The sequence below is a fragment of the Pipistrellus hanaki genome, assembly GCF_964339955.1.
Source record: "Pipistrellus hanaki genome assembly, chromosome: 14".
Classification (NCBI taxonomy): domain Eukaryota; kingdom Metazoa; phylum Chordata; class Mammalia; order Chiroptera; family Vespertilionidae; genus Pipistrellus; species Pipistrellus hanaki.
In genome coordinates, this window is record NC_140516.1 from 3287527 (window position 1) to 3306486 (window position 18960).

General features: G+C 38.6%; 1 protein-coding gene across 6 annotated transcripts in view; it reads left to right on the forward strand.

Moving 5' to 3' along the window:
• The window catches only part of MAPK8 (mitogen-activated protein kinase 8), a 98049-nt gene that overhangs the window by 45982 nt on the left and 33107 nt on the right, over positions 1-18960 (forward strand). For all 6 annotated transcript variants that reach the window (XM_084904183.1, XM_084904181.1, XM_084904182.1 and 3 more), the window contains 3 exons: positions 4229-4358; positions 9370-9428; positions 9518-9656. In XM_084904183.1, the coding sequence (XP_084760309.1) occupies positions 4229-4358; positions 9370-9428; positions 9518-9656 (328 nt within the window). The remainder of the gene's footprint in view (positions 1-4228; positions 4359-9369; positions 9429-9517; positions 9657-18960) is intronic.

Consider the following 18960-nt stretch of genomic DNA (forward strand, 5'->3'; position numbering starts at 1 on the left):
GTGTTTACGACCCCCTGCATGTGTACATGAAGAGAAATGCATAGGGCTGTTCTCTGTAGCACTGTTTATAAAACAACATCAATCAATAGGCAAATGGAAAAGCGGGATACATTCATACGGTGAACTATGTACAACATTTTAAATGAACTAGAGCTATCTGCATCAATAAGGATAATCTCAGAAGTGTAGCTTTGAATTTAAAAGCAAGATACAGACTATACTGACATTATATATAGTTTTTATATATAAAGTTTAAAATAGGCAAACAATACCATATGTTTATTGTGCATAAGTATGTAGAAAAGTATAAAATTATTCATAAACAACAAACTCAGGATAGTGCTTACCTGTAAGAATACAGAGAAAGAAGAGGACTTTACCTATAATAATATATATTTTTAAAAATCAGCCTGGCCAGTGTGGCTTAGTTGTTCAGATCAACCTATGAACCAGGAAGTCACAGTTTGATTCCCAATTCGATTCCCTGTTGGGGCACCTGCCGGGGTTGCAGCTTGATCTCCAGTATGGGGCATGCAGGAGACAGCTGATCGTTGATGTTTCTATTTCTCTTTCCCTTCCTCTATTAAATCAATAAAAAAAAATTATATTAAAAAATTTTTTTAATCAGAGCAATTATAGTAAGACTAGAGGCCCTCTGCACTGGAGGGTGTCCCTCGGCCTGATCTGAACCCTCTTGCAAATTGGAACCCGTTGAGGGATGTTGGAGAGCTGGTTTTGGCCCAATCCCCGTAGGCCAGGCTGAGGGACCCCCCTGGTGTGGGCCAGTTTCGGCCCAGTCATCTCAGGCCAGGCTGAGGGATCCCACTGGCCTCTAGTATGCATATAAGATCTTTGGTTAATCTCTTCCCATTCTCCCCTCTCCCTTTCCCCTCTGAGATTCATCATTCTGTTCCATATTTCCAGGCCTGTGCGTTGAGCGTCTGCCCCCTATTGGTCAGTGCAAATGGTCCAAAGGTCACTTAGGCTTTTATATATATAGAAGATGTTAAAAATCTATCAAGTTTATGTAATGGGAACACTAACATTTATTCTCTTCTGTATTCTTTTTTTTTTTTTTATGTTTAAATTTTTTTTAATTATGGTTTACATTTAGTAGTATTTTGCATTAGTTTGATATACAGCATAGTGATTAGGCAGTCATATACTTTACAGAGTGTTCCCGCTGGCAGCATAGGAAATATAATCAATAATATTGTAATTCACTAGATAGAGATGAAGCCAGCAACTTCTTCTGTATTCTTGAAGTAATATCCTATATAATAAAAGCCTAATATGCACATTGTCCCCTTGACTGGGAGTTTGCCCAGGAGTTCGACCACTCACTATGACATGTTTGACTACTCACTATGACATGCACTGACCACCAGGGGGTGGTATGGAACATGGCTGGCGTAGGCGACGTGGCACTGGCAGTGGGCAGCAGTGGAGGCGCTGCCAGCCTCAATGGGCTCTGACAGGAGTGGGACCATGGCAGGATGGTGGAGCTGCAGAGCGGGTGGCACCAGGGGCCCAGGTGCTACCAAGGCCCAGAGGTCAGCTGGGACCTGCCCTTCGATTGTTAGCCAAGCCTACAGACTGCACCTGTGCATGAATTTTGTGCACTGGGCCTCTAGTACAATATCAAAAACTATAGAAGTTTAGGTCATTTTATAAAGCATTTATGGCTGGTTGTCATCCTAACTATATTTAACCAACTACAAATTAAAGATAAAGGAACTAGTGTGATGCAGTCAATGTGGGAAGTATGCTGAAAGGCGGCCCTGGGTTTACACTCTAGCTCTGTGACTTAGTAACTTTATGGTTCATGGGAGATACTGCTAAGCCTGTTTTCTTTCCAAATTTATTAAATTAGAGTTGTAAGAACTGGATTCTTTATAAATTACTTAATATTATTTGAAAATATGGTAATGTTTCTGTACTTTCACTTACCCTTAGGTTGGGTGTATCTTGAAATTTGTGGACCACTGTTTAGAAAACATTGCCTTGGAAGGGACCTTAAGCCAATTTAGCCCCTGTCCCAGCAATAAATATCTTCAAATTTTTGCTTCTGCTTTAATAAAATATTACTATGAAACAAGCAAACATTAAATAAAATTTAACTCACTATCAGAATCAACTGAAAAACTTAATTTTTTTAAAGGCATTATTTTGGGTCCCAATTGGGTCTGAATTGGGACCCTGGGATCCCAGGTGTTTCTGATTAGAAATCTTCAGGAATGTAAAGGACTAATCAGTCAAACAGTTTTTATTATGAAACTAAATTCTGAAGGATATAAAACAGTATAACCTACTCAGGTAATTTTGAACTTTCGAGCTTGAAATATTAATTTGATTTAGCAGATAAAAATTAATAAGAATGCATTTAATGGTTAAGTTTTTTTCCTGAGCAAAATAAAAGATTACATGTTTATTTTATCTTCAGGAATGTAAAGGACTAATCAAACAGTTTTTATTATGAAACTAAATTCTGAAGGTATCTACAGAGTTGGTTTTTTTCCTCTCTTTAAATAGGCAGTCTAAGAAGACTAGAAAAGATAAACTCTGTTCAGTGTTTTTGAGGAAGTAGAAAGAGTGCAAACATAAATGAGGCTTTAATTTGGCAAAATACAATGCAGTATTAGCCTTGAACCAACAGTTTCCCAATTTACTCTGCTCCTGGGGAGTGTTCTTTCTCCTTTGTGAGCGGTTGGTATGCTGCCTGAAGCTACTGTTGTAATGTGTTACAGTCTGATTAAGTTTACACACATTGTCTCCTTCTCAGGAGACTCCTTTTCTGAAATAGTCAAAATTTTTAAACATTTTGCATGACCTCTATATATATTTTTTTTTTACTTTTGGAGGGATATATCTGTAGATATGACACTTTCTAGGTAAAGATGGTAATACTTATGTATATTTTGGTATGTGCAGGTATATACTGGTACAGGATGGTGCAAAAATAGGTTTACAATTATGAGTACACAAAACATGGAGTTTACTCTTGTATTATTATTTATTAATTATTGTTATTATTTTCCCTAAAAACAACTGTAAACCTTCTTTTGCCCTACCCTGTGTGTGTGTGTGTGTGTTTGTGTGTGTATGTGAATTCAATAGTTATGGTATATATAGAATGTACAGGTGTGTTTCTTTATGTGGTACCAATTTCTTAATATATATATTTCTGCAGTATGTTTGATAGGATATGAGAGCTGTAAAACAAATTCAGGTTTCCAGTTAGGTGAGAGCCATTGTAATCAGGAATGTGCTGACTTTTAAATATCACATAAGCAGAAATAATATTTTTTAGTTTATTAAGTGGTCCAGTGTGAAGGATATAACTTCATGTGTTAGTCTTCTAGTCTTATCTTAACTTTTTAACTTTCTGGCTTAACTTGGGTAAGCTTCTGGCCTTATAGCAGGCAGTGGTAAATCCAAATGGCTTTCAAGTTTCTTTTAATTATAATATTCTATAATTTTAAGATACTTTCCTTTATTTGTGCTTGAGTTTCTCTTTCCTATGATATGCGTCAGATGCCATTTGGTCAGTGTCATGGGAGGGAGGTTATGAAGAGTAATGAATATGATGTTATAGTTGCCAGAATTTTAGGTGTTTCATTAGCAATTATGAAGCAGCTTCTGATGGCCTGAAATCTGGCATTCATCATTATAACGCCTTGATTTTTAATTTCCCCTCTAAAATCAATTTTAAGGCTTACTTTTCATATAATCTTTTGTACAGATAACTTCTGTCTGTCCCTTCCTCTTCCTGTATTTATGTTGTATCCAAAGAGGATGGAAGCGATGCACTTATGCAGAATGCGTCAGAAAATATTTTGAGTAGAATTTATGACCACATGTATTCTGGTGGAGGTGCAGGATGAGTGTTCATTTAGGCTTTCAGCTATCTTTGGACCTGAACACTTATAAACATTTGTGTACCGAGTGCCATTTGTATCATAGGTGAGTCTCGGAGGAGCCCAGTGAACAAGCAGAGTGTCTTCACAGTCACAGTCAGTTGTCTCGAGTCCATTTGCATTGTAAGAAGCAGGTAGTGCTGTACATTGGAATGGGCTGCAGTACAAATAGCAAAAACATGGTGGTCATCAGGGACTGGGAGCTGGTCCAGTTGCATTTGTCTTTGGAGAACGTGAGGAATCTGAATGCTTGTTTTAGAAATTTAGTTTTACAGACTTCTTACATTTTTGTTTTTTAATTTCTATTACAGTGCAGCTTACGATGCCATTCTTGAAAGAAATGTTGCAATCAAGAAGCTAAGCCGGCCATTTCAGAATCAAACCCATGCTAAGCGGGCTTACAGAGAACTGGTTCTTATGAAATGTGTTAATCACAAAAATGTAAGTGGACATTTTAGAAAGTTTCTTAAATGTAGATGAAATAAAGATTTGTTCATGAATACATGAATATAAAAATAGTAGGTGTTTTAAATGGTTCTTCTGGATTGAAGCATTGTTTAAAAGGTTTATATATTGCCCTGGCCGGTGTGGCTCTGTTCGTTGGAGCATCATCCCATTTAGGGCACATACCCAGGTTGCAGGTTCGATACCTGGTCAGGCACATGTTAGAAGAGCCAGACTATCAGTGTTTCTCTTTCTCCCTCTCTAGCTCTAAAACCAATAATTAATAAATAAATAAAATGATAAATATATTTTTAAAAATAGAAGGTGTATATATCTGAAGTGTGTTCTGTTGTGCATGGACACTGGAGCTTTGACATGGGTGTAGTCTCAGACCATTTCCCCGCCCACTGCTCACTGTCACCTCCTGGTGAAGATAACCAGTGAGCAGAAAAACATTCCAATTCTATTTCCTAATGAGTATAAGGACTTACACATATATCTTTCACTCATGTTGAGAATAAGTTAAAGCTTACATTAAGCATACTGATACTTTATAATTATTTTAATAGAGTGATGTCTCCATGTTGAGAGGAAATAAACTGGGATTCAATTGTGCAAGGAACACTTTTATGAATGATTAAACCTAAAGTAACTGACTGGAGATGTTTTGTGGTGTTTCTCTGAAGGAGTTTATAAAATGTAGTCAGCTCAGCACATTCTGGTTGCAGACAACACAGTTTATTCCATTTTGTGAGTTAACTATGTGCAAGCCTCTGTGTCACCAAAGGGAAGTTTTATGGAAACATTAAAATTTAGGCTCCTTATTTGGGGGTTTACAGTGTTAATTTGAAGACAAAACAAATGCATAAGGAGTTAAAGACCAAACGATAAATTTTAACTGTCAAAGTTAAATAGAAATTTAATTGTGAAAGCATGTGAATGAAAAATAAACAAATGCTTAGATTTCAGGAGAGAAGATTGCTGAGCCTTAAGGCTTTGGGGAAGGGTGGACCTAGATTATCTATCTATATATATAAAATATGCAAATTGTCCCTGTGAGAGTTCAGCTGGGAGACCAATTACTCGCTATGACATGTGCTGATCACCAGAGGACAGTGCAGAATGAAGGAAGGCCCCAGCCAGCAACTGGCAGCTGAGAAAGGGAGGCCCCAGCCAACAGCCGGAAGAAAGGCCCTGGTCGGCAGCCGGAGGAAGGCCCCAATTGGCCCTGATCACTGGCCAGGTCTAGGGACCCTACCCGTGCACGAATTTCATGTGCCAGGCCTCTCGTTCTTAACTACTGGGTGAAATTGCATTGCTGGAGGAAGTGGGCCTCCCAGAGAGGAAAAATAGCATTTTAAAAAGACACATAAATGAAGATTAAGGCCAGTGATAGGGAAGTTGTGTCTGCCAGTCTTGTTCTAGGTGGGAGCCAGGCATGTTGCTTGTGGCCTTTGCTGGAGCCTCCACACTCAGAGCTGCTTGTGCCCCGATAGCCTGTTTGCTGAGTGGTGGTGTCATGGCCTTGGTTTTGTATTGAAGACATGGCCAATGACGCCTACTTCTTAGCCTGGGCAACTGGACAGAAAGATGGCTCCATCAGCCAAAGGAAGGGCATGAAAAGTTTGTTGCACATGGTTAATGCTGTGGTGTAGTGCAGATCCATCCAAGCATTAACCTGTCACCTAGAACAGTGCTGCCACAGAGGAGGTGCTCAGATGTATTTCAGTGAACAAATATTAAGTAAAGATAAGGAGTCCTGGCCATGTTCTTAGGTTAGAGTGTTGTCCCATACACTATAAGGTTGCAAGTTCAATTCCCAGTCAGAGCACGAATGGGAGGCAACTAATCTATGTTTTTTTTCTCACATAGATGTTTCTCTCATTCTCTCCCCTTCCTCTCTCTGTCAAGGAAAAAAAAAAGGGGGGGGGGCAATAAAAACATATCCCCAGGTGAGGATTTTAAAAAAGTAAATAGAGGTAATGGAATTACTTTATTCCGTGATGTTTACATAATTTTTTGTCATTTCAACATTTTCATGTTGTTCACAAATCATCTCTTCATTGGTCTAAACATCTCTGGCTTTCCCCAGTCACTTTTTTGGGTTTTTTTTTTTGTTTGTTTTTTAGTGTGGTAAAACATAACATAAAACCTCACATCTTACCCATTTTTAAGTGGTATTAAGCACATTCAAATGATTGTGCATTTCCTACTCTTCATAAAAGGTTTTGAGTTTCTTTCTTTCTTTTTTTTTTTTAGAATTGAGTTTCTTTTTCACTTATCTTTGAGCACACTTTACTATGTTACCTAGAGCAGAGCACTGCATGCCTGAGCGAGCCCTCAGAGAGGAACTGGGCGTGTCATTTTCTCTTCACTGTGGACACTGTACCCCTGGGTGAAGCCAGGTCACCATGTAACTTACATCGGCTGAGCAAGTTACTCTTTGTTACAGGCCTGCTAACACATCACATCTCCTGTTCTTTAACTTTTCCTTTTTTGTTGTTGTTGTTTTGGAGAATAAGTCAGGTAGTTTCTGTTTGTCCATATTAAATTTTCTCTGTGAAATCTGGCTCCTGCCTGGACTGGCACCTGCTTTTTTTGTTCAGACTTTCACTTAACTTCGTGTCCCCTTTCTGCCAGGAGGCCTTCTGGTCCCTGGCTGGTGCGTTAGCAGCCTTGGGTGTGCTGAGAAAATTACCTGAGTAAAAATCACCTGGCTCTCCCCAGTTCTTTATCTTATTTATATGGGGATTATTATTGGGGACATTTTTTAAATGCCTTTTTTAAATCTTCATGTAATATATCAAGATGCATTTCTCTGATTTACTCCTGTTGTCCTTTGTTACTGTGGTTTTATTCACAAAAGAAGATAAAGTTTCTCAATGAATTTGACCTGCTCCTGCTCCAGTTACTTCTCTCACAGTAGTCATATGCCACACACTTCATTAGTCCTTGACTTTTGTTTGGCTGTCTAGTTTATGATTGAGATAATTTCCCTTTTGAGAAATCAGACAGCTATTTCAGTCTTCTTTTATAACCGCTTTACTGAGATAGATACAGTTTACACAGCATACTACTCATCCATTTAATCTGAGTAAGTCAGTGGTTTTTCGTTTATTCACTGATGTGTGTGACTTCTCATTACCTCAAAAAGAAACCGTATGTCTTATCGCTCTCATCTCCCTATTTCCTCCCCCTCGGCTCTGAACACACACTGGTCTCCTTTCTGTCTCTCTTCCTTTCATCTTTAACATTTTCTTCCACTCTAAGACTTCCCAGATAGGAGTAAGAACAGTGTTAGTACTTGTCCAAGTCTCCCTACTTGTTAGGAGACTTGAGTTCATTCAGAGCAGCTAAATGTTTCCTATTAGCACCTCCCCCCTTTCATAAATACGTTTTGCCCTTTCTGGTCTGAAAATTTTATGAATTTATTTACTGAACAAATATTTTAACGCCTTCATTAAGCAAAACTTTATGCTTAGATGAATTACATAGATTCTGTCCTAACGAAGTTTATGCCTAGAAGAACATTCTTGCCCCTAAGTATAATTGGCAACAAACATTTTTAAAATGTGTGCCAGCCCTATAAAGGGAATAAGACACAGCTCTTCCTAACAAGGATCCTGGTGTGGCTGGGAAAGGCTGTTGTGAAAATAAGACTATACAACAGTGTGTTAAGTGCCATAATAGCATGTAAGACACTGTGGGGATAAAGCAGAGAGAAAATCCAGCTCTCTCAAGGACAAGGGGTTTTCGGACTAAAAAAGAGGTCTATCTTGAAGGTAACAAAGTTCAGTAGGTCAATGACAAGCATATGAAGCAGTATGTTTAAAGGCATTTTATGTTTTTAAAATTGTTAATTTAGTATGGCCAAAGTATCAAGTTAGGGAGCCTAGTGTTAGTCATTATATGAATTATGATATTATAATCCTTAGCCTATGTAGTAGCACAAAGAATGAAAAGAGGAGGTTGAAGTTCAGACTGACAATGCAATAGATAACATTGTTTAAAATATTTATTACAGTGCAAATACTGAAAAAGGAATAAAACAAAATAACTCTGAGTCTTCTATTGTAAAAGAGAACACACTCTAGAACAGTAAGGAGTTCAAGTACAAATAATGAGTTCAGTTTTATATTATTTGTGAGACTTCCTTGTGTAATTTCAGAATATCTGAGACTCATGAGCTAAGCAAGGATTCTTAATTCATATTTGGAAATTATCCACGTAGAGATGTTTGGAGAAAATGCCATAGGTAATGTCACCCTAGGAAAGGTATGGGTAGAGAAAAGAGGCAGGTGGAAGAATAGTGGGAAAGAGGGCCTGCCAGTGGACAGGCCAGTGGAGTATGCTGGGACTGCGTGTGGCTGGGAAGGTGCAGAATTCTGAAAAACTGGGGCAAAGGCTGAGATTATATAGAGGTTCAGAGTTGGCTATAAACGAGCATAAGAGATGTCAAATTTGCCTTCAAATCATGTCGAGGATTGTATAACAGTGTTCATTTGTGGAATGGATTATGTGGAGCTCTTTTGTTGTAATTTTTTAAAGACTTGTGTTTTTTGTTTTTTTGTTTTTAGCAAGTTTTCAGTTCATAGCAAAATTGAGTGGAAAGCACAAAAAATGTCTCTCTAGCTTCTGCCCTCTCCCCACCCACGTGCAGCCTACCCCATTATCAGCATTGCCACCAGAGTGAGACAGTTGTTACAAGCAGTGAACCTGCACTGACACATCCATATCACCCAGGAAAGCCCATAGCTCACATTGGGGTTCACTCTTGGTGTTATACATTCTGTGTGTTTGGATTGTATCCCACAGTATTTTTACTGCCCTGAAGCTCCTCTGTGCTATGGCTCCCTCTCTATCGCCAGCCCCAGGCCATAAAGTTTTAATTAAAAGAAAAGAGATTATTTGAACTTAGAAAATAAGATTTGAAAATTTTTAAACTATTTGTGGATTTTTTTAACCCATGTAGCAGTTGCTAATTTTCTAACCTCTGCTTTTGCCGCAGATAATTGGCCTTTTGAATGTTTTCACACCACAGAAATCCCTAGAAGAATTTCAAGATGTGTAAGTGTGATAATTAAAATTTTATGTTAGTGCCTTATTCTTAGATCGTTGCTGTACACTTTAGCTGTCATCTTTTTTCACCCGTGAAGTTACATAGTCATGGAGCTCATGGATGCAAATCTTTGCCAAGTGATTCAGATGGAACTAGATCATGAAAGAATGTCCTACCTTCTCTATCAGATGCTGTGTGGAATCAAGCACCTTCACTCTGCTGGAATTATTCATCGGGTTAGTAGAAACAACTATCATCATAATCTATTTTTATTCATTGAGGTGAAATTCATGTTACATAAGATTTATCATTTTAAAGTGTACAATTCAGTGACATGTAATACATTCACAAAATGTGAAGCCACCACCAATACCAAATTTTAAAATATTTTCATTGCTCCAAAAGAAAATCTCATACCCATTAAGCAGTCACTCCTCATTCCCTTTCTCCCAACCCCCAGGCATCTTACCAGTCTGCTTTCTGTGTCTATAGACTTAGCTCTTCTGGATTTTATATACTTGGAATAATACAATTATGTGACCTTTGTGTCCAGCTTCTTTGACTTATCATAATGTTTTTAAGTTTATCCGTGTTGTAGCATATATGGATAGTTCATTCTTTCTTATGACTAATATTCTGTTTAATGTATTTACTACATTTTGTTAATTGATAAACATTTGGGTTATTTCTAAGTTTTAGCTTTGTGGATAACACTGCTATGAACATTCAAGGTCAAGTATTTATTTGAGTTTTTGTTTTCAATTTTTTTTGGTATCTACCTAGGAGTGGAATTGCTGATTCATATGGTAAACCTATATTATACTTTTTAAGGAACCACCAAACTGTTTTTCCATAGTGGCTGCACCATTTTACATTCCTAGTAATAATTTATGGCTAAGAATCCAATTTCTCCTAAGTATTTGCCAATTCTTACTGACTTTTTTATTCTAACCCTCCTAGTGCATATGAACTGGTATTTTGTGGTTTTTATTTGCATTTCCCTAGTAACTAATGATGTTGAACATATATGTGCTTGTTGGCCATGTGCATACTTTTGTGGGAGAAATTTCTATTTAAGCCCTTGGCCCATTTTTAATTAGGTTGATTTGCTTTTTATTATTGAGTTGTAGGGGTTCTTTATATATTTCAGATACTGAACCCTTATCAGATATGTGATTTGTAAATATTTTCTCCCATTTTATATGTTGTCTTTTAACTTTATTGATATCCTTTGCAAAAAAGTTTTTAATTTTCATGAAATTTAGTTTACTTTATCTTTTGTGGCTTGTTCTTTTGGTGTCATATATAGGAATCCATTGTCAAATGCAAAATCATTAAGATTCACCCTTAAGTTTTCTTCTCAGAGTTGTATAGTTTTAACTCTTATGTTTAGGTCTGTGACCCATTTAGAGTTAATTTTTATATATTAAATGTATAAGATAATGTGAGGTAAGGGTCCAACTTCATTTGTTTGCTTGTGGAAATCCAGTTGTTCCAGCACTTGATTTAAAGAATTATTATTTCCCAGTTGAATGGTTTTGGCCCCCTTGTTGAAAATTGACCATATATTATTTTATCTGGACTCTTAAGTGCTATTCCATTGATCTGTATATCTGTCCTTATACCAGTACCACATTATTTTGATCACTGTAACTTTATAGTAAGTTTTAAAATGGGAAAGTGTGAATCCTTTAACTTTATTCTTTTTTATTTTAACATTATTTTGACGATTCAGAGCCCCTTGTGATTTTGTATGAATTTGAGTATCAGCTTTTCCATTTCAGCAAAAAACACTATTGGAATTTTAAAAGGATTTCATTTAATCTATAGATTGGGTACTTTTGCCATCTTAACTATCCTACCTAATAAAATGGTAATATGCAAATTAACCATCACTCTGCTCAAGTCACGCCTGCCAGTCACACCCACCAGCCAATCAGAATGGGTATGCAAATTAACCTCAACCAAGATGGCTGTAGCCACGGAGAGCAGTTGAGAGGCTTAGGTTTCCCTGGCAATGGAAGCCAAGCTTTCTGTCTGCTCTAGCCAGCCTAGGCCTCTATTCAAGAATACAAAGTTTCGATTATAGAAGATAAATCTCAAGAAAAATGGCAGCAGCCACAAAGCTGGAAAGAGCTGGCTAGGGTTGCCCCTGGCAACGGAGGAAGCAAAGCTTTCCACCTGCCCTGGCTGGCCTATGCCTCCACTCAAGGCTACAAAATTTCAATTATAGAAGATACAGAAATGGCAGCAGCCAGAGCGAGCAGGAGGCTTGGCTCCGCTCCAGGCTACAAAGTTTCAATTGTAGAAGATAAATAAACCCCAGATACCAGGGCCTCTGCTTGGGTCACCCGTCCAATGCTGGCCTGCAAACCACCACAAGCCCCTCGTTCAGATTGTCCACACCCTAAGGGAACCCCCACCCTGATCCAGGACACCCTTCAGGGCAAACCAGCTGGTTCCCACCCATGCATCAGGCCTCTATCCTATCTAATTAAAGAGTGATATGCAGATTGACCATCACTCCAACACACAATAGCTGCCCCATGTGGTCAAAGATCCTGCCCCCATGTGGACACAAGATGGCCAGCAGGGGAGGGCATTGGGAGGCTCCAAGCTTGCAAGGGAGGGCAGTTGAGAGGGACCAGGTCTGCAAGGGAGGGCAGTTGGAGGTGATCAACCCTGCAGGGGAAGGCAGTTAGGGGTGACCAGGCCCGCAGAGGAGGGAAGTTGGGGGCAAACAGGCTGGCAGGGGAGCAGTTAGACATCAATTAGGCTGGCATGGGAGTGGTTAGGGGCTGATCAGGCTGGCAGGCAGAAGCAGTTAGGGGCAATCAAGAAGTCAGTCAAGCGAGCAGTTGGGAGCCAGCAGTCCTGGATTGTGAGAGGGATGTCCGACTGCCCATCGGGATTGGGTCTAAACGGGTAGTCGAACATCCCTCAAGGGGTTCCAGATAGGAGAGTGCGCAGGCTGGACTGAGGGACATACCCCCAACCCATGCATGAATTTCATGCACTGGGCCTCTAGTATTTAATATTACAGCTCATGAACATATGGTATCTTTCCATTTACTTAGATTATATTAGTCTTGGTTGGGCTCCATAATAAAATACTATGGACTGAATGGCTTAAACAAGAGAAATTTGCTTCTCACAGTTTTAGAGGCTAGAAGGCCATGCATGACCAGCAAATTCAGTTTTTAGTGATACCTCTCCTCCTAGCTTATGCCAGAGAGGGGGGTGTTGGGCATGTGCACAAGCTCTGGTATCTTTTACTCTTACACACATACCAGTTATTTTGGATTAGGGCCCATCTTTATGACCTCATTTAAAAACTTAATTACCTCCATAAGGGACCTTTATCCAGATATAGCCACACAAGAGGTTAGGGCTTCCACATGTGAATTTGGGGTTGGGGATATACAGTTCAGTCCATAAAATAATTCTTCTTAAATCACAGCATGATTTACAGTTTTCAGTGTGCAAGTCTTTCACCTCATTAGTTAAATTTTTCTCTAGGTATTTTTTTTATTTTGGGAGCTAGTATAAATGAAATTATTTCTTAGTTTTCCTTTTAGTTTTGTTCATTGCTAGTGTATAAAAACACAGCTGATCTTTGTGTATTGATGTTATATCATGCAACTTTGCTTAATTAATTCAAATATAGTTGGGGAGTTGTTTGTGGTTTTTCTTTGTTTTTGTTTTTTTTTGTTTTGTTTGTTTTTTACAATTTTGTCTTTGTAAACTCATCTTATTTGCACAATTGTTTGACTTCTTTCCAATTTGTTTTGGTTGGGTTTTTTGTTGTGTTTTATTGTTTGTTTTGTTTTATATTGTTTTTGCCTACTTGCTCTGACTAAAACTTCCAGCAAAATATTGAATGGAAGTGGCAAAGGTGGGAATCTGTGTCCTGTCTTGGTCTTAGGAGTTTGATATTAGTTGTGGAGTCTTCATAAATGCCTTTGATCTGTTTGAGGAAGTTCCATTTGCATTGGAGTTAGTCACATTATATGGTCAGAGGGTATACAGATCCACAAGACCACCCTCACTTCAGGTCAACTGGCTACAAACTTGGGGTCCCCAAAACTACTCTCAATTTTAATAATTCACTAGAATGACTCAGTTCCAAACAGCACTGTAGTTAGGAGTATGGTGTTATTACAGCAAAAGAATATAAATTTGAACCAACCAAAGGAGGTGATGGTGATGCTGTGGGCATAATCTGAGAGAAGTCCAAACGTGGAGATTTCAGCCAATTATCCTCTCCTCAGAGTTTCAAAGTACAGAGTATTTGTTAGATAGGAAAGCTCACCCAAGTCTTTTCCTTGCAGCTCAGGAAAACTGCCTGCCTCCTGGCTGACCTTTAGTCTCCAACCCTTCCTAAGAATTATACTATTACCTTTAGTCTCTCACATTGTTAGACTCCCTGTGGCCAAAACCCCAGGCAAACAAAGACTCTGATATCAGTCAGGACATTCAGAGGCCTTGAGGTTACCAATAACTGAGGGCAGAAGCCAAACCTGTCTTTAAGATTAATTTTTTACCACATACCTTTTACTCCAAGTTTAACTGCTTTTATTATGAAAACATGTTGGATTTTGTTAAATGCATTTCTGCATCAATTGAAGTGATCATGTTTGGTTTTCCTTGAATCAGTGTGATATATTAAATTGACTCATTTTGTATATTGAACACTTGAATTCCTGGGATCAAATCCCATTTTAGTCATAATATATAATCCTTCTAATAGGCCTTGGGATTATTTTGCTAGTATTTTGCTGAGAATTTTTACATCTATGTTCATAAGTGATATTGCTGTGTAGGTTGTTTTTTTTTTTTTTTAATAATGTGTTTGTTAGAATTTGGTATTGAGGTAATGCTGGCTTCAGAATGAGTTAAAAACTCTTCTTCCCTCATCTGTTTTTTGAAAGAGATTAAGAAGGATTTGTGTTAATTCTTAATTAAATGATTGGTAGAATTCCTTTCCCCCCTACCTTTTTTTTTTTTTTTTTTTTTTTTTTGAGATTTTCATTATTGATTTGCTCTCTTTACTTGCTATGGGTAGGTTCAGGTTTTGTGTTTTTTGAGTCAGTTTAGGTAATATTGTGTATTTTTCGGAACTTATTTTTTCATCTAAGTGATCTAATTTGTTGGTGTACACTTGTTCATAGTTTTTCTTTTATAATCCTTTTGTTTCTGTAAAGTTGGTAGTAATGTCCCCATTTTAATTTATAATTTTAGTTAATTGCATCTTTTTTTTTTTTCTTAGTCTAGGTAAAGGTTTGTCAATTTGTTGCTCTTTTTAAAGAACCAACTTCTGAGCCCTGACTGGTAGCTTGGTTGGTTAGAATGTAATCCCAATACACCAAGGTTGTGGGTTTGATCATAGGTCAGGGCACACACAGAAAGCAACCAAGTCCTGGCCCGGCTGCTAAGAGGTTAGAGCTTTGGCCCACGGACCAAAGGATCTTCGGTTCAATTCCGATCAAAGGTACATACCACAGTTGCGGCTCAATCCCCAGCCCCAGTGGGGTCATGTGTAAGAGGCAAATAATCTGTGTCTCTCTCACATCAATGTTTCTCTCTCTCTCTTAACCCCCTTTCTTCTTCCCCTCCACGCTCTCTAAAATACTCAATGGAAAAAATATCCTCAGGTAAGGATTCAAAAAAAATAGAAGTAACCAAATGTAATGACAAGAATTGATGTTTCTCTCTCTCTGCTTTCTCAAATCAATAAATTTTTTAAAAATTTAAAGAACCAACTTCTAGTTTGGTGGTTTTCTTTATTGTTTTATTGGCCTCTATTTTGTTAATCTCTACTTTTCATCATTTTCTGTCACGTTCTTGCTTTCAGATTAATTTGCTCTTCTGCTTTCTTAAGGTGGAATATTAGGTTATGGATTTGAGGTTTATTTTTTATGTAGAAGTGAACAGGATTTATTGAGCACTCATTGTGTACAGAACATAATACCAAAAGCAGTGCCATTTTCTATGGAGCTCACCTCACGGTCATGTCACAGCACAGCCACCTGGACCTGACAGCTTGCCAAAGCAGCCCTGCTCTTGGGCCCAATTTGACTGTGTTGTGGCATGACCGTGAGGTGAGCTCCATGAATTTTCTTTTTTAATGTGAGTGTTAACAGCTGTGAAATTGCCCCTGAGCTCCACTTACTAGGTATTCCCTAAATTTTGGTATGTTGTATTTTAATTTTCATTCATCTCAAAGTATAACTAATTTTCCTTGTAAACTGTTCTTTAATTACACAAACTGTTGTTTAATTTCCACAAATGTGTGAGTTTTACACTTTTCCTTGATTTCTAGCTTTATTCCATTGTGATCAGAGAAGACACACTGTATGTTTTTTAATTTATTGAGGTTTGTTCTGTGACCTAACATATAGTCTATCCTGAAGAATATCTTGTTGCATGTGCACTTGAGAAAAGTAATGTATAATAATGAAGAGAGTATTTAGATATATATGTTATGTCTAGTTGGCTTATAGTGTTTTTCCCACCCTTATTTCTTATTGATTTTCTAATTGTTTTGTCCATTAATGAGAGTAAGGCATAGAACTCCACACCTGTTATTAGATAACTGTCTATTTTTTCCCTTCAATCATGTCAATTTTTAAAAATATATTTTTATTAATTTCAGAGAGGAAGGGATAGAAACATATTGATGAGAGAGAATCATTGATCAGCTGCCTCTTGCATGTCCCCTTCCGGGGATCTAGCCAGAAACCTGGGTGTGTGCCTTTGACTGGAATCGAATCTGGGACCCTTCAGTGTGCAGGCTCTATCCACTGAGCAAAACCAGCCAGGGCCAATCATGTCAGTTTTGCTTCATGTATTTGGGGGCTTTGTAAGGTATGTATAGATATATTATTATTGGATTGATCCTTTTATCAGAGTATTGTCCTCTTTTGCCCCATTTAACATTTTCGACTTATAGTCTGTTTTGTTTGATTTTAAAATAGCTATTACCTTTTGGTTTCTATTTAAATGAAACATAGTATTTTTCTATCCTTTCACTTTCAATCTGTTTGTGCCTTTGAAGCTAAAGGGAATCTCTGGAGATAGCCTGTAGGAGGCACATCTTTCTTTTATGCCTTCTGCCCTTCTCTGGCTTTTAGTTGGAGAGTTACTGTATCTACATGTAAAGTAATTGCTGATAAGGAAGAAGTTACTTTGGCCACTATACTGTTTGTTGTCATATGTTATATCTTTTTGTTCCTCAGATTTTTTATTACTGCCTTTTTGTGTGTGTAAGTATTAATACTTTTTTTGCTCTGTATCTTTTTTTCTATGTTCCTTTTCCTTATATTTCAGTCTTAAAGGTTACCTTGGGCATTACAATTTAACCTCTCTGATTTATAACAATCTATTTTGAAATATTACCACTATAACTTCAGTAGTATATAAAAACTCTGCTCCTATGCAGTCTTCCTTTTCCCTTTATATTATTGTTGTCACAAATTACATATTTAGAGACTGTGTGCCCATTAAGTTAGATTTGTACGTATTGTTTACTGCATTTGCCTTTTAAATCATATTGCGGGGGAAATACAGCTGGCCTTTTTACGTATCTACTGGAGGCCCAGCACGCGAAATCGTGTGAGTCCCAGACCCCCTGCGCGGGCAGGACCCCAGGCCTCACCACGCAGAGTCGTGGGCCCCACCAAGCCACATGGCTCTGACCGGTTGTTTGGTCGTGACACCACAGGCCTTTTATAATATCCTATATAATAAAGAGGTAATATGCAAATTGACCATCACTCCAACATACAAGATGGCCACCAGAGGATGGCAGTGGTGGGAGATCAGGCCTGCAGGGGAGGACAATTGTGGGGGATGCAGGCCTGCAGGGAAGGACAGTTGGGGGGAACCAGGCCATCAGGTGAGGGCAGTTGGGGGCAACCAGGCCTCCAGGGGAGGACAGTTGGGGAAAACCAGGCCTTTAGGAGAGGCAGTTGGGGGCAACCAGGTCAGCAGAGGAAGGCAGTTAGGGGCAACAAGGCTGGCAAAGGGAGGGTGAGTGGGCCAGCAAGGGAGGGCAATTGGGGCCAACCAGTCCAACAGAAGAGGACAGTTGGGAGAAACCAGGCCTGCAGGGAAGGGCAGTAGGGGCAACCGGGCCAGCAGGGTAGGGCAGTTGGGTGCGACCAGGTTGACAGGGGAGTTGTAAGGGGGAAATCAGACAGGCAGACAGTGGTTGGGAGCCAGCAATCCTGGATTGTGAGAGGAATATCTGACTGCCCCTTTACGCCTGATACCACCGGGCAGTCGGACATCCCTCGAGGGGTCCCAGATTGGAGAGGGTGCAGGCTGGGCATAAGGACACACACACACACACACACACACACACACACACACACACACATCCATGCACAGATTACCTTAGCCAGTATTCTTTATCTCTTCATTTGACTTCAAGTAACTGTTTGTTGTTCTTTTATTTCTATCTGAAGGACTCTTTAGTACTTTTTTTTTTTTTTTTTTTTTTTTTGAATCTCCACTCAAGGAGTGAGGATATTTTTTCCATTTATTCTAATAGAAAGGGAAGAGTTCGGGGAGGGAAAGAGTGAAACATCAATGTGACAGAGATACATTGATTGGTTGCCTCCCACACATGTGCCAACCGGGGAGAAGTGAGGGGGCGGATATCATACTGCGACCAGGTTTGTGCCCTTGACCAGGAATCGAACCCGTGACCCCTCTGTACGTAGGCCAGTGTTCTAACAACTGAGCTATTTCAGCTAGGGCTAGCACTTCTTATACGATACATGTCTAGTGACAGATTCCCAAGCTTTTCATTTATCTCAGAATGTCTTAATTTCTCTTTTAATTTTGACTTTGCTGATTTTAGAGTTTCTGTTGGCTTTTCTTTCAACCCTTTAAATATGTTATTTTACCACTTTCTGACCTTCATCATCATTATTATTTTTATTTTTTAGAAAGTAGCTGTTAATATTGAGGATCTTTTGTGTGCTTCTCTGGATGCTCTCAAAATTCTCTTTTTTGTCTTTGTCTTTCAACAGTTTGTTTTTGATGAGTCTCAGTGTAGATTTTTTGCTTTTATCCTTTTTGTAGCTTGTTGTACAGTTCGGATGTGTAGATTTATGTATTTCATTTGAAAGTTTTTACTCATCTTTCAAATGTTTTTCTAGGGGAGAGATCATCCAAAGGTCTTGTATGCATGCATGTAAGCCTAACCAATGGACACAGACAATAGGGGGGTAAGGGTACGAGTAGGGCAGGGGGTTGAGTAGCAATGGGGAGATAAGGCCACATATGTAATATCTTATTAATCAATTAATATCTTTATTAATCAATAAAATAAAATATTTTTCTACCCCTTTCTCTCACTCCTTTTGGGCTCCCTTTATGTTATGGTATTCCATATCTTGTTCTCCTGTTTTATCCCAGACAGAGTAGGTTATTCAGTTGCCTTACGAAGTTTCCAGAAAGTGCCCTTTCTGTAGCCTAGGACCTGGGTCCCACACTGAGAATGTGGCCTGCTTTCTTCAAGACTCCCACTCA